This window comes from Nycticebus coucang, chromosome 5 (genome assembly GCF_027406575.1).
Source record: "Nycticebus coucang isolate mNycCou1 chromosome 5, mNycCou1.pri, whole genome shotgun sequence".
Taxonomy (NCBI): Eukaryota; Metazoa; Chordata; class Mammalia; order Primates; family Lorisidae; genus Nycticebus; species Nycticebus coucang.
In genome coordinates this window covers 100,376,402-100,403,700 of record NC_069784.1, presented here as the reverse complement: position 1 = coordinate 100,403,700, position 27,299 = coordinate 100,376,402, and the positions used below count along the sequence as shown (strand labels likewise).

The 27,299-nt window shown below is 35.4% G+C and overlaps 1 protein-coding gene across 13 annotated transcripts in view; it reads left to right on the top strand.

Moving 5' to 3' along the window:
- TRDN (triadin) overlaps positions 1–27,299 on the top strand; it is a 403,216-nt gene that overhangs the window by 98,401 nt on the left and 277,516 nt on the right. For all 13 annotated transcript variants that reach the window (XR_008380232.1, XR_008380234.1, XR_008380233.1 and 10 more), the window contains exons 5-8: positions 1,720–1,779; positions 16,751–16,816; positions 20,566–20,625; positions 23,722–23,892. Coding sequence is in view for 10 of the 13 variants with exons in the window: in XM_053592195.1 (XP_053448170.1) it covers positions 1,720–1,779; positions 16,751–16,816; positions 20,566–20,625; positions 23,722–23,892 (357 nt within the window). In the remaining 3 variants the exon portion in view is untranslated. The remainder of the gene's footprint in view (positions 1–1,719; positions 1,780–16,750; positions 16,817–20,565; positions 20,626–23,721; positions 23,893–27,299) is intronic.

The window sequence follows — 27,299 nt, the reverse complement described above, 5'->3', positions numbered from 1 at the left end:
TCTCAATTCTGACTGACCACACATCATGTGCTTAAGATGCCACCCAGAGTGTCTCCCGCATTGGACAGTGTAGGTCTATACAGCAACAAACAACGATTAGGCTGAAATACGAGGTTAATTTTAGATAGTGGTTCTCAACTGGGATTCATTTTGCTCTTTGGGGAGGATTTAACAGTGTCCAAAGACATTTTTCATTGTCATGATTGGAAGGTATTTGTGGGAGCTACTGGGATGTGATAGATAGAAGCCAAGGATGGTGCTAAATATCCTCAAATGTGCAGACGATCCCGATGCCCCCCCACCCCAGGAAACTACATTTGATACGAAAAATCAATAATGCTAAGATAAGAACCCCTGCTGTAGAGTAAAATTTGCAGACATCAGAGAAGAAATAATGAACACAGTGAGAAAAACAGGAAGATGGAAATTTCCCATGCTCTTTGGAGATCTTGCCTTACATTTGGAATTTTTTTTCAGCGATATATACCTTACCTCATTAGTATCTTTATAACCGTATTCAAAATCAGAGATGGGATAAGAGTAAAGGAGTGATCTTGTAAGTAGTAATATCACAGATTAATGAGGAAAATGAAGATAGAAATCTTCCCAATGGCGTATGCCTCCTTAACAGGTGAATGAAAGTCAATTGCTATCTTTTTTGAAGATATTTAGTGTGTTTCTATGGTGGGTTTTGATTTGGTAGACTTCTGGAAAAACTACAAAAATGCAAATGTAAATTTATACATGGAGAATTTAAAATATGTACAGTAATGAGTACTATCTCAGACCATCTGTGGAATAAAGCTGTGATAAATAAGTCAACTTCTTTAGCATTTTTCTAAGAAAAATCATGATATTTAAAATTAAGTCATTTTGTCAAAGGTAGTAATCATATTTGTAAACTCTAATCTCAGATACACTTCTATCCAAATTAACTACAAATTCAGAATTAACTTCATTTCCTCAACCTTGGCAGCATATATATAGTAAAGTTAGCTGCACATTGAATATATTTGCTAAACACTGATATTTAGAAAAAAAGTATAAGTAACTTACTCCATAAAATGTGTCTTATCTGCTTATAGTAATCATTGGTTAAATGTAATGCCAAATGCTGATTATAAACATAGCTTAGACTCAATACTTCTGAGAAACATTTCCTATTAGATAGTTGTTACAGTTCATTTCACAAATTCTTAATTTAACACGTAAAAACTAAATCTTCCTAAATCTAAATGACATTCTTATTAAGGATTCTAATTTGTATTGAGAGTAATTGAAATAAAACATAATTATAGTTTGTGATCAATTTTAGCACTGAAAATGGTGACAACATAACTCTGTTGATTACATTTTTAGCTTGTTCAAATATAATTTTGAGGTAACTACTTTTTTCCTTATTTTAATAAATAAGTGATTTGCATAGCGATATATCAATAAACTTGTTAGATACCACATAATATTTGATACATTTATACAATAGATACATACATATGTATAATGTTTTATATTTATGTATATATTTATGTGTATAATATATATATTTATGTATATATGTATTTATATTTATGTATATGTAATATATATACATAAAATGTATAATATTTTATACATTTTATACATTTATACAATAGAATTACAAAGTTTATGTCATAACTATGGCTTAAATTTTATACTTTTACAAAGAGGTTTTAAATTATGAATTCTATTTTTCCTTAGAAATACACAAAGAAAAAGCTGAAAAGCAGGAGAAACCTGAAAGGAAAATACAAACTAAAGGTAAATGTTTAATTTTTTGTTTTTTAGCATATTTATTTTTGCATATTCACACGGGAGAAAGAAAATTTTTCATGTTTAGTTTTTCTGTTTCACCATTTTTGATATTGCTTTAAAAAGTATCTTTATTTCCCAGTTAACTGGGAGTGTATGATGTATAAACGTATGAATAATATTTAAAGATTAGAACCAAGGTAACTTCACAAAGGGTGACAACTTTGAAATTATTTACCACAGGTTTGTACTTACTAAGGTAGCACCACAAGTATGTCTTTTTTACTTACTAAGCAAATATTTTTTATTCTTTTAATAAGGTACTGTGATAAGTCAGAGTTCAATTGTTTTAACCTTACATTTATCATGTCATGCAATACTCTTATAATCACGTAGAAATGCAGTGTCAGGCTATGACCTCCCTGCAGAATGCTGTGTCCTAATGGCTGTCTTACACAGGCCACGGGGTAGAGGGACAGGGACAATATGATTAATATCCTTTTCAACTGAACTGAATCCAGTAACTGCAGTATTAGAACCAAAGCATATTAATAAAGGCTGGTATTGTCTTACTCATCTTGCAAACATCACTTTTCTGGAGGTGACCCAGGTAATCATAAAACTTTAAAGAAACTTACAGGAAGCAAAGACATTCAAAAGAATGTATTTCTAAGCATGCCTGGGTCACATGACTTTGAATGAGCCAAAACAAAAATTATAATCTTATAATCCCCATATTTGTGTGATATAGACATAAAATGAAAGACATTTTCTGGGGTAAAAATTGAACGTTGTCCAATATTTACTATGTTAAAAGCCAACTAGTGCAAAATCATTGGTAATAAATACTGCAGTTGCAGATAGCAACATTTCCAATAACAGTGCTAATTAACCTTGAATTATATTAGCATATGAATCCATAATACAATGTCATGTTGTTGTTGTTTTAAATGTACTTTATCCACTTCCTTTTTGTGAAGACCTCAAATCATTCTGCAGATACTATATCTTGAATCTTAATGGCCAAGTTCATTCCAGATTGGTCAGTCAATCCTATACAATCAGAACACTGAAGCTCATTCAATTGAAACCTATTTATATTTGTACTTAGGGAACTAATGTACTCTTACTGTTCTCTTTTCTTTTTTGGTTTCTAATTCCTTTGGTCAGGGAAATTGGACACAGCTCTTGAATAAAGATTGACTAAGCAAACCATGACTGAAGTGGCTGCGTGTTTCCATCTGCTAGAGGTTACATAGGAACTCAGTTGTTTCCCCGTGTTTGGGGTCTCTGCTGTTTATCTTGCAGACTATATTATTAATTTAAGAACTGCTGCTAGAGTGGATGTGTTGATGCAGATGGCACCATTTGCATTTTGGACCTGGCTCTATAAGAAACCTGATGTCTAGGTTGAGTGCTTTGAGGTTTCCCCAACAATAAAAAAAAAAAAAAAAAAAAAAGAAACCTGATGTCAAAGAGTCTGAGCACTGGGCTGTAGAGTGGGTTTATTAAACTAGTGAGTCTTCCATAATTAAAACAGTGAATTTGGCTGACGTTTAAATGTCTCAAAGGCTGGATAAGCGATTGTAACCTAAATATATTTCTTGAGTAGACCAAATATATTTGGGGAAAGCAAATATTTCACAAGAAAGAGAAAACATAATTTCAGCTGTTTAGTACTGAACTGGGCATCAAAAGTAGATTTTTAAAAATAAATTTCAGATTAATAACAGGGTGCATATTACTAGGTTACATTGTTTGCATTTGTAATGACAAGTTCAGTTGTAGCGTGTCTTTCACCCAGAAAGTATCGTGCTGGTTGGAGGGGAACTTATAACCCTTTCCCTACTGCCCCCACTTGAAAGTAATGGAATTTTAGAGGTAGCTTATTTTGTTATGCAATTTTTCTCTGTGCGTATGAACAAAATTTTCATTATATTACTCAGTTTCCTATCTGTAATTGAGGTAGAATAATGCCTGCTCTTTCTTCAGAAAACTAAACATTTTATTCTGTTTAAACTGTTCTTATATGTATATAAATACCATTTCCTGTTTGCCACATTCCATGACAGTTATGGTTACATACAATGGATAGTTAGGATTTTCAATTTTTATGAAAGCATTTTGTATTCTTAGAAGAAAAGACACAATATCTCAAAGATAATCATAGTCTATGATGATTATAAACAATCTAGAAAATATCCAAGTCTGTAGAGGTTCATTATACTGAAGCTGGGGAGAAATAAACACTTTGGTGATGGTGGACTCTAGATCACCTCATCTGGTCTCTATTTTTTTCTTTCTTTTGAGGGACCGTATGGTAATATTCTAAAAGATGTTAGGAGCACAGAAGTCACTGGGAAGCTTTGTAAGTCTACATCTAGATGATATATATACTCTTCTATAAAATACCAAAGAACATATAATCCTAGGGAACATGTGCTTCCTAAACAATTCAGTATACATATACCAATTCATTTTTATAGTGTCAAAGAATTAATCAATTTTTTTGTTTTTTGAGACAGAGTCTCAAGCTGTTATTCTGGGTAGAGTGCTGTAGCATCATAGCTCACAGCAACTTCAAACTCTTGGGCTTAAGCGATTCTTCTTGCCTCAGCCTCCCAAGTAGCTGGTGCCTGCCACAATGCTCTGCTATTTTTTTTGGTTATAGTTGTTATTGTTATTTGGCAGGCCTGGGCTGTATTCAAACCTGCCAGTTCTGATGTATGTGGCTGGTGCCCTAGCCCCTGAGCTACAGGTGCCGAGCTGAACAATTAATCAATTTTAAGTCTGACTCATTTTCTTTCTTCCTTTCTTTTTTTTTTTTAGACACAGAGTCTCACCCTATCGCCCTTGGAAGAGTGCTGTGGTGTCACAGCTCACAGCAACCTCCAATTCCTGGGCCCAGGCAATTCTCTTGCCTCAGGCCCCAGAGCAGCTGGGACCACAGGCTCCTGCCACAGTGCCCAGCTATTTTTCTGTTGCAGTTTGGCTGGGGCTGGGTTCGAACCCACTATCCTCAGTATATGGGGCCAGCACCCTACCCACTGAGCCATAGGCGCCACCCTGCTGACTCGTTTTCATAGAAAATTTGGTACTTTTTATAGTCCTCCACCTTAAATAACTATAATTCATCATGTCTAGCTAACATTGGTTTCTTCTTCTTTGTCCTTTTAAAATTTTGTTTGGTGATTTTTTTTTTTATTAGAAAAAGATATAAAGAGTAAGCCCTTTAATTCACAAACTAGCAATGAGTACTTATGTTTTTAAGGTATAAGCCCTGATATATTAGTAAAAGTTTACCTTTAAACTAAATAAACCTTGGGTTTTTCCCACACAAATGAGGTGGAAATTTATTTTATAAAAACATAAGCAGAATATTATATGTACTTATGGCCCTGTATTGAATTACTTAGTAAAATAATGGAAAATTACATTTGCATAGCAACTTTCAAGCACAATTTAACTTTTCCTGGATTAAAAAATGTCATTCACCAAATTGTTATTTGTGTAAATGCTTCTTAGTGAGCAGGCGGAGTGAGTCATTGTGAGTACAAGCAGAGTGATCTAGTACAAATTAGCTGGAAGAATGTGGATTGTGTATCAGGGTGATGATTTTGAATGAAAGCTTTTTTTTGTAAGTCAGAATAATCTTGAAAAATACACTCATATTTGAAGCCTCATACTTTAGGATATATTCCTGTTTAACTTATAAGAACTAATAAGTGTGCAGATGGAGCTGAATATATTTGAGGCAGTCTCAAGACCTGTGCCCGTGAGTATTTCAGATGAGTGGATACTATGGTGGGATGTACAGCCACATGTGAAATGATAAAAAATGTTGACCAGTCTCCTCTACCAATCAATGGTCTGGGGATTCTTTGTAGGCATAAACACCTCTGTCCACAAATGTCTTAAAAGATATATACAGACTTATTATAAAGAATTACAAAGACTGGTGATAGTTGTCATCAATAAAAGGTCCCAGTCTCAATTGTTAAAGAACATTTCCCTGACCCATGGTAAATACACAGGCATACTTATTCAATAAATAAACTAAGAGCACAGTGTATGACTTTGACCAAGAAAGATGTCATTGTCGTTTTCTCCTACTTTTAGAAAGGTCTTGAACTAGCTAATGTGGGTTACAATCCAAATTTAGTAACTTCTGGCTGTGTGACCTTGGAAAGATAATTAATCCTATCTACCTCCATTTATTCATCTGTGAAATGGGGATAATAGAGTTGTTGTAAGGATTAAATGCTTATTAGATGTATGTATGAAATTCTTGAAAAAAATCTTTATTCTGTCAGCTAATTAGTTGTCTTTTAATTAATTCTCATTAGATAAGTGACAGTTCTTTACACATTCCTTACCTGCATTGCTTCTTACTCTGTCTTTGGTACCACTTGATATCCACCTAATCACAAGCTGGAGAAATGTAGATGTGTTCTCCTAAGATTCCGTAACACGACACTCTATTACCTTTATTGCCATGTCATCCCTTTATTTTTGTTTCACTTCTTAAAAAATTGATATTATACTACTGTTCACCTATTATGCAACAAATACTGTGCTCAATCTTATGTAACTAACATTTCACTAATCTTCATAAAACAAGCTAACATGGTAGATATAGTCCCATTTAAACTGAGAATACTGAAGTTGACCTGCACTCAACAATTCACTCATTGTCTCATCTTTAGTGAATTGTACAGCCAAATTTTGGCCTGCTTTTTGTTAAGAACATGTGATTTTTTCACTATATTCTCTATTCACTATTTTTTCTTGTTTTCCCTCTTTGGTGCCTGCTATGTCTGTAGCAGGATTTGCTCACAGCTGTAAGATCTGGAATTTATCTCTAAACTCCTGTGGTTAGGTCCTCACTACCTGATTGAAGTCACTGATCCACTTGCATTTCTACATATCTACATATCTGCTTGTCTGTTCCGTCCCCATCAGTCTGGTGTGGGCTGGCCTAATTCTGAGGGCTTACCTGTATAAAGCAGGTATCTTACAAAGATGTGTAAACTGAAGGCACCTTTAAATCTCATTCCCAGTTATTAAACTGAGAAATGAGATATCATAGTGTTTATTTTTCATAGAAATGTCAAATGGCTTGTCATAGATGTATGAGTTTCCTGTGGCTGCAATAATAAATTACCGCAAACCTGTGTCTTTGAAAAAAAACAACAGAGGGCCAGACACAGTGGCTCACACCTATCCTGCCAGTGTGTTGGGGAGGCTGAAGCAGGAGGATTGCTTGATGTCTGGAGTTTAAGATCAGCCTGTGCAACATAGTGAGATCCTGTCTCTTTAAAAAAAAATAATAAGTGGACATGATAGTGCATGTCTGTGTCCCAGCTACTCAGAAGGCGGATGCAAGAGGATCCACAACAGAGTGACTCTGTCTCATTAAAAGAATTTTAAAAAGCACCAAAACATGAAAAAGGAATTTATTCTCTTACAGTTTTAGAGGCCAGAAATCCATAATCAGTTTCACCGGGCTAAAATCAAGGTGTCCTCAGGGCCACAGTCCCTCAGAGGCTCTAGGGGAATATCTGATTTTTGCTTCCTCCAGATGCCAACAGTCCTTGGTTTACGGCCATATCACTGCAATCTTGTGCTTCCGTGGTCACAACGCTTCCTCCTCTTCAGTCTTCCAGTTCCCTTCTGCCTCCCTCTCATAGGTGTACACAGTGTGATCCTACTCAGGGCCCCCTGAATAGTCCGGATTAATGCTGTCTTCTCCAGCTCTTTCTCTTAATCACATTGCGGTGTGTTTTTGGCATATAAGGCAACATTCTCGGGGTCCAGAAATTTGGAAGATGTTTTAGTCGTGGGCCATTATTTAGCCTACTTTACTAAGCTATGCAATTTTTAAAATCGTCTCAATATTAAAATAAACTTCAATCCGCCAGCTCTAATTACTCCAACAACATCCTGGAATGAAAGGAATAATTAGAGACAGCATTTACAGAGGGGAAAAAGTCTCGACAAGCATGCAAGCCAAAGTTCAGCGAGGCTGGTTACTAAATACACAACACAAGCATTTAAAGGTAGGGAGACACCAAGTGGGAAAGGTTACCAAGTCTGCGGCAGTCTGTTCATGGTTGGAAAGTAGCGACATCATCACAAAGATCTTTACATATTTGCAAATATCAGCAAAGCAAAAGCAAAGTGTGTATAATTATTATAATTCGTAAACTCAGGTTTATGGGAAATATTCAAGATTTCATTGAGGGGAGGGGACCAGGAACAGAAGAACCCTTATTATTTTAGCTATTTTCTCAGGCAGCAAAGTAAGCACTTTTAATTTTGAAGGTTTTTTATTGTTTTGTTTGTCTTTGCTTACTTTACTGTGGAATGTAACATTTAGTTAGGTCAAAAATGAGACAAATTTTATAACCAAAAAATCGCTAGGATTCCCTTAAAATACTACAGTATAAAATTCATCTTTAATGTGCATGTATCTTAAATAAAATCTTAAGAATGTTGTGAATATTTTTCTAATTGGATAATTCCTTCACATTTTATTTAAGACATTGACTAGTTTAGGAGCCCATGGGGTTAATTAATTTTGGTATCTGAAAAGGCTGAAGAAGTAGAATCTGGAAAGTCTTTGGGCCTCTTACACAACCTTCAATCTGACTTAATTCAGGCAACTCATAGACTTCTTTAATTCATTCTGCAAGCCCTTAGTAATGTCTTTTGCATTATATGTCTTCATCAGTCTGTATTCTTTGTCCTAATAATTGATATCACCCTCTACCCAAGCTCTTCAAGCTAAAAAACTAGGAGTCATTGTTTCCAGTGGTGGTATTCAACCCTGACGGCCCTTTAGAATTACCTGGACAGACTTTTAAAAATATATCCATTGCTGCACTTTCAGTGAACCCAAAGCAATAAAAAAAGACATCTATGTGCAGACCCCGTCTTGGGGCCAATAACGTTTGGAAAGTAAGGCCAGAGTTTGAGCCAAATCCTAGTAGTAGTTCAAAGGGATAGCTAGGGCTAAAATCCTTGTCAATTGAATGTACAGGTTAGAGTTCAAGTGCATTTTACAGTGGTTTCCTTGTGTAAAAATAATGAGCAACTGGATGCCTTCAGGTTCAGCCTGCACGAACTTCCCTGCCTCATCTGTGAAGGCATTTGAGTTTCCATCACTGCCATAGACCTCCTCTGCCGTTAGACCTCATAGTCTCTTTCAATACCCGAAACCCAATCCCAGTTGGTCTGTTATCATAACCCCTTTCACTACAATGTAGTCTAATTTATCTCTTCTCTTACTGCTGTCTCCCCCACAATTAGATTAGATTGTGACAATCACTTCTTAACAGATTTCCCAGCATTAACCCCTCAGGTCTATGCTAATCATCATCACTTACGGGCTTAAATCTATTTGCTGGTGTGCCAGTTCCTAAGAGACAAAGGCCACATTTTTTGGCCTGACACATAAAGACCCTCTCTTGAGCACTGGTACTCATATAAATTTCCAGCTCTGTGCACTTGGCCACATGTCTTCCCTCCTCTGTCCCCTCCTCACTAGGCCCTCCCCCCACACCACCTCCTCCCAAGCACTCCAGCCCCAGTAAGGTGCTGTAGGGAGGATGAACGTTGGGTGGTACCTGAACAGGCCCTGCTGCTGTCTCATGAGTCAGCACTTCTGGAGCTCGATTCTCTGGGGCATAAGACCCCTCCAGGGTGGTTTCTTGGTAGGGTCCTGCTCATTTCTTTTAAGTCTCAGATGAAATGTTAATTCCTTTAAAAGGCCTCCTTTTTCTTACTTGGGCATTTACAACCCTCTCTGTGCTACAGTTACACGCCAGCCTTCATCTTTCAAAGCATTTTGGCCACAAATTTTAATTGTGAGGATACTGATCTAACTTACTGAGGGCAGGAGCTGTTGTTGTCTTCACATATATTCTAGGTCAGCCCTGCCACTGACTCCTAACTATTCTATCTGTCCTTATAATGAGCAAAAATATTTAGGTTCAATGGTCTCTGCGATTCCTACCAGCTTTGAATCTGTGTGCTTATATTGAATTAAAAATAATTCTAACATCTAACAAAGTGTCTAACACACTCAATAAACATTGACATTAGTGAATTAATTAGTGAATGAAATATTCATTTCTTCTATTTGGCTAATCTCTACTGGATTCTTATAGGTAAATATTTCATTTGACATTTCTGTGTTTACTTTTAGAAATATGTATTTAAATATTTGTATCTACACAGATATAATTATTCAGTTGTAATTGAACCATTATAATGTCAAATTTATGTTGTCAGTAGCAATGAGCAAGTTAATAATAAAACAAAAACTATCTATAACAGGCAACCTGAAAATACCCACACTGAAATGAGATTTGTAATAATACAGATTAAAGTAGTACAAGTCAATGAGGACTATTTGGAAAATGAATAAAGAAAAGTACTAATGTAGTGTAAATTTTTATCTAGTTTTTCCTCCATTGTACTTGTTTCGTTTTTGTATATTTGCCTTATTTTTTTTTTGCAATTGAAAATTTTATTGTTGATTTCAGATAATATTTAGGCCCCTATTTAACTATTTAATTATGTTAATTTACTCCCAGAACAGAACAAACCAGAAAAAACAAGAACTGACTGATAAATGCATAACTAGACAAAGAACTTTTTTTTTCCCCAAGAAGGCTCCTAGACAGAAGGAGGGCCTGCTGGGCGCTCAGAACACGAGGTGTCTGCCACGGCCACCTGTACTGTCAGGTGTGCAGGTGAAGAACGGTTCTCAAAAATGGGGAAGAAGTTCTCTAGGCAGAATGTATGCTGACAGATGGCATGCGGTCGGGGTCAGAGTGGGCTGGCTGACGAGGATCAGGCGAATTCTGGCAGGCAGATAGTGTAAATGGAAAAGTGACCATGACTATTAAGTGAAAATACACTTTAATTTACTCACAGCACTTTCTTTATGCCAGACACCATATGGGTACTAAAAACTCAATGATGCATGAGACCTAGTCCTGTGATAAACCTGGGAAAATGCACAGTAATACCACCGCAGGGGTGAGGATGCCACAGAGCCGTCCTGAAGAAGAGATGTGGGTTGAGCAGACCAGGGTTGACTACAGTTTTCTAGTTGGGCTTTGAAGGAATGAACAGTTTGAGGCTCAGATGTGGACTCTGGAACTTAAAATGGAAGACACAAAATCGAAGTAAGGTAACAGTCCTCAAGGAATCAGGTGGAAATTTGGTTTAAAGGGGTCAGCGGTATAATTATTAGAACTAGTATTAATATTAGTATTAGTTTTCTAGGGCTAACATGACTAAGTCCCCAAACTGAGTGGCTTAAAAATAACCAAATTTTATTTTTCCACGGTCACAGAGGCTAGGAATCCTATGTTGAGATGTCCACAGGATTAGTTCCTTCAGAGGGCTGGGGGGGGAGGCTCTGTTCGGTCTCTCCTCGCTTCTGGTGGTTTGACAGCAAACTTGGTCTTGGAGATGACCCGTTTCTGCCTGTATCTTCACACGGTGTTTTCCCTGCTTCCCTCTGTGCACATCTGTCTCTGCGTCCAAATTTCTTCTTTTTCTAAGTACCAGGATCAAGGATCAGCCTGATCCTGCATCAAGGATAAGCCCAATGATTTGATTTAACTTGACTGTCTCTGTAAAACCCTATGTCCAAATTAGGTCATGATCTGACTTTATTTGTGCTTACAACTTCAATGCATGTTTTTAAGAGGACACAATTCAACCCGTAACAGTATCACATGCACCAAGTCAGAGGAATGTATTTTTTTACAGCCTGAGTTAGAACAGTAACACTGACTGGCTTAGGACTCTTCAAGTTTCTGGGAAACAATTGCAGGATTGAAATTATAGGCTGACAGAAGATTCAGCTGATGAGGAGACTCAAAAGTCAAAGAGAACAGGACAAAGGTAGACTATCCCGGTGCCTTTTATAAAAATTAGTCAAGCTGTCTTGTATAAGCTTTTATTTTTGTCTTCTCTCAGCTGCACGTAATTGACTCCTTAAAGTACAAAATATATTTTCTTTTCCTTTCTGGCAGCTGTGAAAGATAAACCTAGTAAATGAGAACAGAAGGCCGTACACAAGGCTCAGCCCCACCGCCTCCATGGTGACTGTTCACTTGGGAGGAAGTGATTGCAATTCTTACTGCGGCCGTGTAGCCTCAGGGGAACGGGAAATTGTCCATATAATTAAACCAAATTGAAGAATAAAACTAATATTTTAGAATTAGAAAACTTGTTTTGTGATTTAATGCATATGTATCAGATGAGATTTGTAACTTTGGGTAATTTTCCAAATCTTTAAGAGATATTTGAAAGTAATTTTATTATGAAAAAGAAGCTGTTGCACACTGTTGAAGGGAAGATCATGCACAACATGCGTGGAGAATCCAATCGGCACCCTTGGGCTCCTAAGTACAAGTTTATAGTCTGCATAAGCCCTGCAGCAGGGGACAGATCAGGCTGCTGCGTTTGGAGGGGGAGTACTGGTTTACCAATTGATAACTATATTTATATATTTTTCCTCTTCTGCTACAGACTCTTTTTTTTTTTTTTGGTGGCCAGGGCTGGGTTTGAACCCACCACCTGCAGCACATGAGACTGGCACCCTATCCCTTTGAGCCACAGGTGCCACCCCTGCTATAGACTCTTATGAGCCTGTGTTTTCTCATCCATGGACAAAGAACTTCAGACTAGGTGACCCCTTATGTTCCCACAAGCTCTAAAATTGGGTGCTTATGTTAAAGTCAAAATTATGAATTCTTCCTGAAGGAGAAATGGATAATATAATCTTTGAGAAGTGTTTTTTACTCAAGAATGCTTTTATATAGAGTTCATCATTGTCTCTTAAAAAGCATGCTATCATTTGCCTTAACACAGAGTTGAAATTCTACAAATTAGTTACAAAAAGAATGAAACATACACGTGGAGACATACACACTAACCAGGAGTACATCTGGAGTTTTGTTTACCTGAAACAAAATTTGTCTCTTAAGAATTTAAGATAAATGGATGTGTACCATGCTCTTTCATAAAGAAGAACGATGAATGGAAACATGAACACATATGAATTCTCTGAAATGTTGACCTCTTTAAAATTTATATATTGCTTTGGTGATTCAAAAAGCACTAGAAATATAAAAATCAGAGAAATTGACTCAGTGGCTCATTCCTATAATCCTAGTACTCTGGGAGGCCAAGGAGGATGATCAGTTGAGGTCAAGAGTTCAAGACCCACTTGAGAAAGAATGAGACCTCGTCTCTTCCAAAAATCGAAAAAATTGGCTGAGTATGGTGGCCTGTGCCTGTCATCCCAGCTACTCAGGAATCTAAGGCAGGAGGACTGCATGAGTCCAGGAGTTTGTGATTGCCATGAGCTGCAATGTGGCTATGACACTCTAGCCCAAGAGACATTGTCTTGGGGGGGGGGGGGAAGAAAAGAAAAAAGAAAGAGAAAAATCAGTAAAATTCATTACATGTACTATACTTCCCATAGTTTTTTTGTAATGAAAAGGTGTAGTGCTTACTTATCTACCTGATTCTTTTTTGGTTGGGTACTCAAGATTAGTTATATGCAGTTGTCTGATGTTAAGCATGAATTCTTGTTTTAACTATATAAAATTTATTTGCTAACCATCAATTGAAGAATATAGTGGCCTATACAAATCAGCACTTAAAAAATTTGGCACCATAACTTTAGATTTTCAAAGAAAGAGCAGAGAGATCAAGAAAAGAACTCTGACAACATGGCCTTTATGTTTTGCTCCCAGAGAGTGTTTTACCCTGAAAAGAACAGCAGGGTCAGGCATACCAGGAGCTCTGAGCTCTGATACACTTCAGAAAAAGACACAATCTGTCTGGTGCTTCCAGGGTCAAAAGCAAAAGCACAGAACACAGCTTGGGAAGTGCAGAAGAAGGGCCATATGGGATGGTGAGAGATGCACTTGATTTGAGTTGAGCTGAATGTTCTGCTCAGGCAAAGGTCAGAGTCTGGGCAAGTGCAGGAACAGAAGGCCCAAGCCATCTCTGATGCCAAACATCAGGGCCATTCCAACTGGTGGATTCCATTTGTTTTTAATTATCAGCATGCCAAAGGGACTTTGTTTCTTGTAAATAAGGATGACAAACACATTAAGCTCTAGCAGGTGCAAAATGCTTACTTCATCCTAAGCTAAAACAGTCCTGGCTAAAATACAACTTTCCCAAGCAGGGCTCATGACAAGGAATACTCTTTTGTTCTTCCATATGAAAACTCCTGGTTATGGGTTCTAAGCAAGCAAAAATCCAACTGCTATAGCAAATCATTTATATTTTAGAATGATTGCCAAAGCAGTCACTGATTGCTACATTACTGTGTTGAAGGCCATTTCAAGACTTGGTATTTTAGCACAGTCTTGCCAAAGTTTGCAGTTTCGATCCAAGAGAAGCCGTGGTGGCTGTCTGCCATTTTGAACAGCTCTCTAGAGCACTTGAGTCCAGCTGCTTCACTAAGCAGTGTCAGGGTGCCATTTCAGAGAGGTATAATAAAATTCCAGCATTCAATACTGTGTCTGTAAATCAAAACTTAGACTGGGAGGAACCAGATTCTTCCCCAGGGTAACAGAAATGAGGCATTAATATGCTAATTTGAGTCTGAATTCAGCCCTTTTGCTCTTTTGATTTTGAATTAATTCTCCCATTTATGCCTGTGCACACGTCAATCTGAAAATCCTTTAGTGGAATGGACAGCCAGCTGTCCGAGGTGGGTGAGCCCCATTCTTTACAGAGGCAGAGACCAAGATTAGGTGTTCCCTGGGGGATCTTTCCAATCAGAGCTCTGAAAGCACAGCTTATCTCAAACCAACTTGGTTCCCTCTAGAGAAACTTTAAGAAGCTTTGTTTTTGCCAAGATTTTCTTTTGGTTTTTAGCTTAATTAATAGTGATTCAAAGGAATCAAAATAAGCCATTTGCAGTCAGTGTGAATGCTGATTTCTGTGAGATCTTGTATACTGAACTTAGTAGCTCAGGAACACCTAAAACAGAAAGACAAAATAATACCTAGATGTGCTAAGGTGGCTTTTTCCCTCTTTTTCTCACTGTTTTAATCTTTGAAGAATTTTTAATAACGTATAAAATGTTTCAAATAATTGGAAGCAAGTAGTGCCTATTATATCTCTACCGCATCATTCATAAACAAAATTTAACTAGACGATGGAACTAGCTCTTAGAGAATTTTAGAATTCCAATCATTCAAAAGTACTATGAAGAATCAGTCTACTGTGTGACAGATGCCACATGATGAGCAAGGGATACAAAAATAAAGTCCTATGGCACAGCTTCTAAAGATTCCATCTACTGGGTAGTGAGACATGTGAACAGTCGCAGTGTTATTATTTAATTACAGAAACAGATTATGTACACGGTGCAATTGGAGTAAGTAGAGATTAATTTAAAAAAGCTGTTACAGAAGAAGAGGATGCATTTAAACCACAGTGAAACAACACATGGAACCGGGAAGGGAAATTAAGAAACGTGGGTGTGGTGATTCTGGGTAAAAGGCACGAACCGGCAGAGATGCAAAGGCATCACAAGGGCAGCCGGTATGCTTGTGTAGCTACAAGTATTTTGTTAAAATGGAAATGTAAAGGTCAAGGAGAAATTCCTGGTAGATGAGATTGGATTGTCAAGCAAATATCAGATCACTAGAGCAATTAAATAGTTTTTACATTTGGTATGGGACATGCCACGTGAGAGATACTATGACAAGCAATGAGCAGGGTGACAGCATTTAAAATGGGCAGCTGATAACAGATCTTCATGTTGGAAAGGTTACTGCAAGGGAGAAAAATCTAAGATTCGAAAGATGTGTCCGAACAATCTTATAATAATAGGTGTAGTAAGACATCCAAGATGGACATCCCGGTTGCACTGTCTGAAATAGTTTCTTTCCCCTTTGTGCTTCCTACTTTTACTAAGCCAATTTCTTTTAATTTTCATTCATAAATGTCACTTCTACCAAGGGATGTTTCTCAAGCATACAGACTTCATTAAGTCCTATTTTGTATATGGACATGTTGTCCACATAACAACAGCAGGTAAGTATCTTTGTGATTATTTGTTTAGCATCCATCACCCATGAGCTGGGTGACCTCATGATGACAGAAATGGCATCTGGTTTGCCTAGCACAGTCTTTACCACATAGCAAGTGTTTTCTCTATATTCGTGCATCAATAAATAATAGGGAAGTGTAATATTGGATAAAACAAGATGAGAAGAGGAACATGACAAAAGTATTATTGAAAGAGATTGGCAAGCGGATGGAAGTGGAAAATAAGAGAGAAATTGAATGCATTCTGTTTCTTGCTTGGGTAATGAGTAAGAAGTCTGACTAAGGTGTAGGCTAAGATTCTAACTTGAATTTGAGACCTGTCGCATTAGTTCATTGGATCATGGCTCAAATTAAATTTAATTTTGTTTCCTTTGAAAAGATTTGCTATAATTCTAGTCTCATTCCAGTACATTTTCAAATACCTTCGGTGTGGAATGTTTCCATAGAAGACGAGCACCTACAATTTAGATTAATTGTTCTTTGATTCTGGTTGAGCAGATTACGTCTTGGTATTTTTGTCCTCGTATTTCTGGAACTCATCCAATGTCAAAGTTATGATCCTTCAGTATATGATTATTTAAAAAAAGGGATAATTCATTAAATTAAAGGTTTAAAAAGGCGGAGTGTTATTCTTATCTTTGCAATTGGACCTGGACTGGGGATCTAGCTTGTAATTGGATATGGAATAAAAATAGAAATAAAAATTAAATTTATCAATACCTTGAAGTTTAAACCTCTAACTATGTAAAATCTCATGTTAGGTAATGGAAGATTTCTAAAAGTAGCAGAAAAGTTTTTCTGGTCAAAACTGCTGGGCGTTTGGCTTGTTGTTTATTCCTTTATTTACCTTAAAAGTATTATCTTTTTGTTCTAGTTACACACAGAGAAAAAGAAAAAGACAAAGAGAAAGTAAAAGAAAAAGAAAAACCTGAAAAGAAAGGTAGGTAGTAATCTTTTTTGTTATTTTAACACACTGAGCTCTTTCTCATTTTTATATTCAGATTTTGACCATTCATTTCTTTCTTAAAATTATAATTATCTTCTTAGAATAGAATCTGAAATGAACAATTACTGGATTGAGGAGCACAAAAGACATAAGACTCCTGCCTCTCTAACCACTTTACTTTCCAGAAATGTTGTGCCATTTTTTCCTCTGGCAGTTAGCGGTGAGGATATTATTTCATAAAATGCTTGCCAATTTGATAGGTAAGAAAGCAGCTATCATTTTAACATGTATATTTTAATTACCTACTAGACTGTTGTTTTTTTTTTTTGTTTTGGGTTTTTTTTGCAGTTTGGGGCCAGGGCCAGGTTTGAACTCGCCTACTCCTTTGAGCCACAGGTGCCGCCCTAGACTATTTTTTATTTTCACTTATTTATGTGGAATAATCATATAATTTTTTTCATCAGCACATAAAGATAACTTCCTCTGACCCTCCTCCCACCTTCTCACCCCAGCATACTCAGAGTAAATGACTCCTGTGAGTCTCATGTTTATCCTTCCAGAGCTGGAGTATCTCTTGAGTAGATAGCACATATTATTGTTTCTCCCTATTATTTACCCGAAATCTATCATGTCATCTATTTTGACTTTTACAATTTAACATCATATCCTAGAAATCTTTTCATTATCAGTGAATAGATATGTTTCTCATTCTCTTTAAAAAGCTGCATGATATTAAATGGGAATTTTTTCTTCCGCTGTAGTTTTGAACCTCTTTTTATTTCTAAGTGAGAAGATGTAAAAGGGACTTTAGTGATGTATATACTTTTGTGTTCAAACTCACTGCCCATTTTTCCTAATGACACACTTATGTGTCATTGGGTATGTGTAGTCCTGGGTCAAACCCTTGTTTCAAACATTTTTCTCAGTTTGTTTTACACTTGATGTTTGATTTCTATATATGCAAACATCTGTGTGAGTCTATGTATGGAGATAGGCATCTGTGTTTATGTTTAGAGATTTTTTTTTTTATTGTTGGATATTTATTGAGGGTACAAAGAACCAAGTTACAGTGATGGCATTTGTTAGGTAAAGTCCCTCTTATAAATGCATCCTGCCTCCCAAAGATGTGTAAAGAGTTATGTTTAGATTTTTGAATTCTTATGTAGTTGGATATGGTAACACTTTCTTATTGTGTTTCTGCTTTTGAATTTTCATTCATAAATTAAGTTAATAACCACTAATAGTTTCTCCAGTTTTTAAAAAATTGTTTCGTATTTTACATTTATCTTTAATTCATTAAAAATCCATTTCAATATATAATATGAGGAAATGTTCTAATTTAATTTTCGATGGTCAAACCAGATCATGTCTAAGCTACATGGGCTAGATTTCAGCCAATTTATGCATCCATGGCTCACATAGTCTGCTGAGTTTTCTTGTTGGATTTAACATTCTTCTTAGATAGAGCATATTATGACATTTAGGAAACAGATCAGTGGAAAGATGGCTCAGTGCAATTCACTGTTTATTCACACGGACAGATTTGAATTAAATAGTTGTTATTTTATTCACATTTACTTAGTGAATATATCCAGGCATTTCAATACAGCCTTCCTCTTTTTCTGTTCTGGAAATAGAGGTGACCACTTTCTGTCTGCTAGTCAGTTATGTGGAATTATTAGCACCGGGTTCTGTATACTCTGACTAAATGAAATACTCTGATATTTCTAATTATTTTGTTCGACCTTCTCAGTAACTAAACGTTTTTTTGTTTAAAAAAATTATTGAGGGGGCGGCGCCTGTGGCTCAAGGAGTAGGGCGCCGGTCCCATATGCCGGAGGTGGCGGGTTCAAACCCAGCCCCGGCCAAAAAAATCACACACACAAAAAAAATTATTGAGGGGCTGTGCCTGTGGCTCAGTGGGTAAGGCACCGGCCCCATATACCGAGGGTGGCAGTTTGAACCTGGCCCCGGCCAAACTGCAACAAAAAAATAGCCAGGTGTTTTGATGGGTTCCTGTAGTCCCAGCTACGCTGGAGGCTGAGGCAAGAGAATCACTTAGCCCAGGAATTGGAGGTTGCTGTGAGCTGTGACACCACAGAGCTCTATTGAGGGCAATAAAGTAACAGCCTGTCTCAAAAAAAAAAAAAAAATTATTGAGGATGCTCTGCCCTTAAATTATAAATGTTGCAGAAAATGTAGTCAAATTGAAAAGCAGAAATAAAATGTGTCATAAGTGCTCTTTTATTTATTGCATGCCAATTAAAGGTTGTTTGTTTTTAAGAGATAGGTTATTATGATGCAGTCAGATGACCTTGTGTGAATTATGCCCTGCTCAGTCTGGCTTAGTACTCCTTCTGCTAACATTGTCTAAGTTACTGCCCATAACCCAGGTGGTCATGGGGGTGACTGTGAGCAGGCTTGAGTGGTGGCGAGGCTGAACCCCTGGAGGAGGAGACACCTGCTCTCAGCAGCGCTGCCTCTGTCAGGGTCATTTGTCTTCCCCTGAACATCATGCTTTAAGCTTTTAAAGAGACTTACATCATCTTCACAAGATTCTGGGGAAACTATTCATAGATTGTATCTAAAGATCATAGTTGTTAAAAATACATGTTTCAAGCACATGCTTTTCTTTTTGTGATATTAGTAAAGCTGACGTACACTGCTGTTCTTGTAAAATAGATGGAGAAGTGGAAAGATTTGGGACACTGATTTTTTACTCCAGTAATTTGCTATCTTCCTGAAACCAATTGTTTAATTTAAACTTATTTTTTATTACTTAATTCTTTTTTAAATTTTCTTAATTACCAACATAATGGTGTCCAACAAGTATTATGTAAATGTTGAAAAATCTGTAGTGATTTGGGAAACTACCAATTCACACAGTTTAATATATTTGAAATTTAAAAATAAGCGATACATGCTTTGTACTTCTTTGATCTCCCTTACTTAAAACTACTGGGAGACACATGACTTTACCAGAGTATATAAGAAGAAGAGAAATTAAATTAAAGTCATACTGATGTGTTAATTTATTAGATAAATAATGAGATAGCACAATCTTTGGGGTATCATGTGGAATACTGCTCAATTAACAAGATGCATTCAATTAGCAATCTTTTTAAAAATCAATTTATTTACTATTATTAGTTCTCAACTAGGGGTTTTCTTTAAGGAATCTTGGGAAATTTGTTGATTGTCAAAATGACGTTGAAGTGGAGGGAATTTGTTAAATAGGAACTGGAGAGGTTGGTAAGCATTTTTTTTCAACATACAAGACAGTCCCTTGTAGCCAGGAATTATTCTTTTCCAAATGGCAATTGGGCCCTTGTTGAAAAACAATAAAATCCTTAGTCCTGATTTAAATATTTCTCTTTATTAATCCTAAATATAGTTGTTCTTGATACAATGATATATATTTTGGTATAGCCTTAAATGTTTTTTCCCTCTCAGTTTGTCTTCCTGAAAGCTTTATCTACCTGGAATAATGACTTATAAACGGAGGGTGGATCTAGCTTCCAAAATGCTTTCTTAGGCATTACGTCTTAAAATGCTAAGTCTTTGACATTGAACTCTATACACCTGTTCTCACGCTGGTAATTCTTTATTTTTGAATTAGGATCATTAATGTAAGAAATCTTCAAAGTATCATTTAACTTTGGTATCTATAAAACTGAAGTCATAAGAAACTTGTTTTTGAAATCTACTAAAAATGTGTACTTATGTAAAACTTTGTGTTTAAGCAACTCACAGGGATAAAACTGAGAAAAAAGAAAAACCAGAAACAAAGACAGTGGCAAAAGGTAAATTTCCCTTTTATTTCTGTAACTCTTCTTTTTACATTAAAGGTTACATTTTGGGTAAAAGACAACTAAATTAAATATTTGCAAGTATTCAGAATTTCATTACACACAAAAAAAATTAGATATACTTAAAATTTCATACCTAAAAGAGTAATAAAATTGAGTACTTAAAAAAATAGAGAATCTCACAATGTGAGGTTAATATTAGTAATATTAAGCAATTTAGTGTTATTAGAAAATGGATTAGGCATTCTGGTTCTACTATATCTATCCCTGACTCATTTAACTGTACTATCTTTGACAAAAGGCTTTTCGGTCCTTAGATTCTTCAGATATAAAGTGAGTATGACGTAGTAATTCTTACTATGCATTTAACTCTGGCTAAGTTCTAGGAAAACTCCAAGAGCTCTAGGAATGCAACATAGGTAGATTTAATATTAGAAATGACTATGTACTTCTTTTGCAGAGTTCAAAGTTATTTTTTGTTGTTGTTGTTCACTGTTCCTTCTATCCACAGCTTCTTTAGAGGAAGGGGCAGCTATAGTGGTGATTTGTTTTTTAAGGCAGAGAATCTGAGGGAGGCACAGAGAAACTAAGCATTTTTCAATTCTTTAATAAATGAAAGATGAAATTTGTTATTTCCTAACTCCAAAACGTACAGTATGTTATTATGTTTATTGAGTAATGCTGTTGTTCTACTTTGTGTTAGACATTTGCATTCCGACAGAGTCAGTCATAGGTTGTGCTCATTCCAAAATTGGACCAAATATGCTGACATCATTCTTTTGATTAGACGATCTTGTTTTCCATTAGACAAAATCATGAATCAGTCTTCCTAAAGAAAATTGTATGATTTGTATACAACATGGCAATACTTTTTGCTTTTCCAATCCTTAATGAACTTCTAAATATAAATGTCACATAAATTTATTTTGAGAAAAGTCAGGAAAAGTATTTTGCACAAAATTTAACAGTATATACCCAGTTTGATATAAATAGTTGAATGTTGCTATAGTTTCGTGATATTTTCTTTATCATAGCCACATCATCGTTGAGTTCTCATCCATTTTTTCCTAATAGGAGGCACAGTTATCTTTTTCAAGAATTAAGGTCACTGAAAACTGTCTAAAATTAAGTGGGGAAAGTTTTATTATTTTTACACTTAAAATCAGTGTTTATAATGATTCACAACTCACCACAGTCTTGCCTTTAGAAATGTCACCACAGTCTTGCCTTTAGAAAAGTCATCTTTGCCCATTCACAAATTATAATGACATTCGAAATAGGCCTGAATTTCACACATCTTTAATTCCATAGTATGAAGCTAAAGGTAAATCAGCTGCAACTTACAACAAGTAGATAGGTGTCATCTAAGGTAAGCAAAAGTAATAGTTTGACACAAAATAGTACAAACAAAAAATACAGCAAATGTAACAAATTTTGACAAGTTTATTTCTAAACATATCTTTACACATACAATCTGTATATCACTTTATTGTACCAGGGAGTGAGTATAGGAAAACATTTTTTCACATTTAGTCAAAATTGCTAATGCAGATGTATTTATTCTGTGTTTTCGCCGAAAAAAAAACTTTGTGATAGACACTGTGGGGTTACAAAAATGAATTAAGAGAGTTCCTATCCTCAAGTTGCACTCAGTTTGGTAAGGAAGACAGATAACCATTTGTAATGCAAGATATATTATAGGGAATAAGATGTGTACTTTATTAAAAGTTCAGGCAAATGCAAGTTTAGGGGAAGAAATGATTAATTCCAATGCATTGTCAGTTTCATTCTAGTCTCAGTGGGACCTCCTAATATTATCTTGGCTTAGTCTCAAATCATTGCTTAGTAAACCAAAATCAAGAAAATTGATAATATTATTTTCATCAAACTCTTTACATGAATAATAATAAAGTGTAGTGTGGGTCCCATATGATAAATAATATCCCATATACAGCATATATTATGAACAATTTTCTACGAATCTATGCTCTGTTATTATTGCTTTTAAAAATAATAAATACTGATTAATCTCATCCTCAAATATTCTTAATATCAAATTCAAAATATGTGTATATAAATTATAGGTATTCTAACTCATTTATATTCTTGTGTACTATAATTGATAATCCTTTCTAATTCCCGTTATATATTGAAGGGCTTTAAAAACCATCAAAGAGGCCCAGGGGGGTGACTTATGCCAGAACTACCACCTCTTTGGGAGAATGAGGGCAGTAGTTTCAGCCTGGTAAAAATACTGAAACCTGAATCTATAAACAGAAAGTATTAGCCAGGAATGGTGGCCTGCGCCTGTGTGTATTCTTTGTACTTGGGAGGCTGACGTGGAAGGATTGTCTGAGCCCAGGATTTTGAGACTCCCGAGGGTATGATTGCATCAGTGCAGTCCAGTCTAGGTAGCGGAGTGACACTTCGTCTAAAGAAAAAAAGATATCAGAAGCATATTATAATTATCTTTTAAATTAAGATAAGTGGAAGCCAATATACGAATTTGTGTACTCTTTCAACTTCTTTAAAGCCAAATCATTAGAGATTGTGTTTCTTTCAGTTATCCTTTAATAGATTTTATTATTTCTATTTGTCAATACCAATGCCAGTAATTTTACCTTCGTATTCCTAAGAGTTATCTTACAAAATACATATATTTTATTGCTATTTCAGTTTCTTGAATGACCCCAGATATTTGTCAGTTGTGGAGCAAAATGATCACTGGGTTCCTTGGTGTAAACATTTTTTTTTTTTACCAAACATGCATGTATATATAGCCCATGCATATTATAAATACCTTTTGTGATATGTTAAGTTCCTGATTACCTCAAAAATAATATTTTCATGCACAAATTAAGAGTCACAACTTGCAAATGAGCTACTTTAAGTAATTAAAAATAACATATGATAAACTATAAAAGTAAAATAACAGTCACAAGTATTTATGGTATTTACATACGGAACACTATTTTTCTATTGTTCTTTCCCATTCCTCTGTCTTTTCCCATTTTTCTTAATGGCAATTACAGATGAATGTTGTATTGCTAAATAAACAAAAGTAATACAATGTTTCTTAACTCTGTACAGAAGAGAAGAAGGCTAAGTCTGAAGAAAAGACTAAAAAGGAAGTAAAAGGTGGGAAACAGGAGAAAGCCAAGCAAACAGCTGCAAAAGTAAAAGAAGTACAGAAAACCCCAACTAAACCCAAGGAGAAGGAGGCCAGAGAGACGGCCGCTGTGTCGAAGCCTGACCAGAAAGGTAAACGCTCAGAGCAGGAGGCGGCCAGAGGTCCTAAGAGAATGGTGGGCAAGGAACAGATACAGTGAAATTAGAAGTGGAGAAGGACTGAAATCAAACTTTGAAATGGGGGTAGAAGAGTCAAATAAGTAAACACACCTAAACGGAAATACAATACGTTGGGAATTATACTTATTTATAAAAAGACGAAAATATGTTCGCTTATCTAAAGATGGATTTTGAAATATTTTTAAAAGGGGCTTGGAGGTAGCATCTGTAGCAGGAGTTGAGTTCTTGAGATAGGACATTTTTGTTGCGGTGGAATAAAGCTTGACTGCGTCACACTCTTTGGAGAAAAGCCATCCAGGAATAATGACAGCAGTTCTTAAAGATCTTTGTTAGGGAGTCAGGGTTCAACTCATGCAAATAAATATCATAAAAACTATCCATACATTCCCAGTGCCTGTACAAGAACACAACGGTTAGAATATACAGCAAATTTTACAATTAATTTAATTTAATAATAGAGAAAAGTTAGAGAAACGAACTCTGAAGATTTGTTGCCCATTTTCATTGGTTAAATTTGTAACTTTAGAAAGCTCTGAATCTGATTTATTTTGGTGCTCTTAAAGCAAGACAGATGTCAAATTTACATCCCCACTTTGAAGAAATACAGCGCTTCAATGGAGGTATAATGCAATCCTGAACTTCTTTATGGAAGGGTGCTGTGTAAATACAAGGAGGTCAGGTAGTAAGAGGACAGCGAAGGGCCTTAATGCACCACATTGCTGGCCCTTGTTAAATTTTTCCTTCCCTAAATCCATTCCTGACTCCAAGTTGCTACACTGTCCTGAGACTCCCATCTAGAATGTAGGGATCTACTCTATAGGGACTCTTCCATAAATGATGTTTCTTAGGGGGGCAAAACAAATGTTTTCTTTACTCTGGTAGCACTTTTGAATAATTTTCACTGATGAATAAAACTAAGCAATAAATTTGAGATTTATATCTTAGTTTAAAAAATCTTCAAACTGTTACTGAGTAAGCTTTTCAGACAGTGAAATTGAAAATAATTTTTCCTCATTATAAGGTATAAGACAAGAAGTTTGAAATCCACTTACATTTTATTCATGCTTTGTATTTTTTCCTCCTAAGTTAATATTTGTAAACTTTGACTCACAAATATTATTTGTAAACTTTCATTTGTATGGCAAAAGATAGAGATTTTAAAATATATATTTTAAACAAGAAAGGAAAGAGAAAGGAGAAACAGGATTTTGTCATTTTTTTCCTTCAGTAATTCACAAACATTTTAATTTAGGTAATTTAGATTCATTCAATGAATATTTTAAAATATGGTTGAATTTAAAATTTTAGAGCTCTAAGACTTTTCCTCCGTTTTCAGAATGATTGCATTGCCTCAAAAAATGTAAACTATTAATTAGTAACTATCAAATTTATACCATTTATGACATAGTTTGAGTAGAAAAACAATGTAGTAGGTAGAGAAAAAATATTTTGAATGAAATATTTTGCGCTAGAAAATAGGAAAATTAATCTTTTGATTTACTGTTAAGTTTATTTAGATCCTAAAATACTCTGACTATGGATTGCCTTTTCAAAAAGAAAATAATCTCATAAAGCCAGTGAAAACACATCAACTGTATTATAATTTTTACCCATAAATAATAGTACATAAAAATTTGTCAGTCATCTATGGGAATGTCAAAATATATATTGAGTAGTGAGAAATATAAACACTTTTTTGATGTTCATTTTAAGTATCTTTGAGTATTTGAGGCCATATTTCATAGATAAAGGTAAATCAGCAGAACACTTTTAAATAACATTTATTTTCCAGGTCACAAATACTATATTTTATTTCTATCAGTAATCAAATTTAATAATGATAAAATCATATTATCATATCCATTTTCAGTATACTATTTTTATTTCTACACAAAGAGCTATAAAAGCTCATTCAAATATCATTTAGGATTAAAAACAATAACACAAATGTAATTTTATCAGCTAAATAAATGCATTTGCTAAAGCCAATCTCCCTACTACATATTAAGAATATCAGTTATATAAATGTATCATTAAACTAGTAATCAAAATTTAGCCTATTATGGCTGGTAAGATACATAAATAAGTTGTGGTTTTTACTAAGCAAATATTTTAAAGTGCTTGTTCATAAAAAAACTAATTACATTATGGTTTTGACTAAACAAGATAAATGAAGTTTTGTTTTGTTTGCAGTTTTTGGCTGGGGCTGGGTTTGAACCCACCACCTCTGGCATATGGGGCCAGCATCTACTCCTTTGAGCCACAGGCACCACCTTTTTATTTTTTTTTTAACTATTTGTGAGGTAGCTTTGATTTCGAGACTCCTGTTTTGTTAACTTAATAAAATTGTTGAGTTAGCTCTGGGCAAGAGAATTTTTTTTTTTTTTTTTTTTTTTTGCTTAAGCTAGACCTAATAAGTTTAGGGCATTCTTTTCACATAGATTTTTTAAATATTACTTTTTAAAATAGAGCTCATAAGTCCTTTATTCACTTGAAAGCAGATTTTTACATGAGGCACAGACTTATTGGTAATTAATTATACAGCATAGTGTAACTATATTCAATATGGTTACTCTCAGTATTGGATATAGAAACACTCCGCCTGTATTTTCCCACGTAAAGCCCTGGGAATAACAGGCATATGTGTATTCCTTCGCAACATAAATTTTCTCACACTCACTCATCACTTACATAACACATAGCGTAGTTTTTAGGGACCAATCTAAATCTGCTTAGAGGATGAAGGGTTGGCATAATAAGACATTTGCTCCTCAGTTTTCTGATGGTCTCTGACAAGTCTGCAAGAAAGAAAAAAACAAACTTCCCAGCTGCTCTTTCTTTCTTTCTCTCCTTTCCCCTACCATTGTTTAAATATGTGTGGCGGGCAAAGAAGTTATAGCTAATGTGACTCTACCACAAAGTACCAGGTCACATGTGCTCCTTCCTCATTATAGCTTTTTTGTTTGTTGGTTTGTTTAGTTTTTAAACAAAAAATGCATTTTCTCTGGGCAGCCATTGCACAGGGAAGGCTAACAAGGCAGCAGTTGAATGACATCCATCAGTTTCCCAGAGGGTCGCGAAGGGGAGAGCAGACAGCAGAGGCTGCTCCTGGAGGATGTTCATTTGAGTTAAAAATACCTACAAGAAGTATTGACCAAATATGAAATTATTTTATATAAATTAACTTGTAGCCATGAAAGTCAGGAGATAATCTCCTGATCTATATTGATTTTTGTTACGAAAAGTTTCTTGCTATTAAAAGCCCATTCATGTGTCATTTAGAATTAAAAACAAAATTGAAGTTGGGTTTAAAAAAACATTTCTATAAAATGACTCTTAAACTCAGGGAAGCTTGGTTT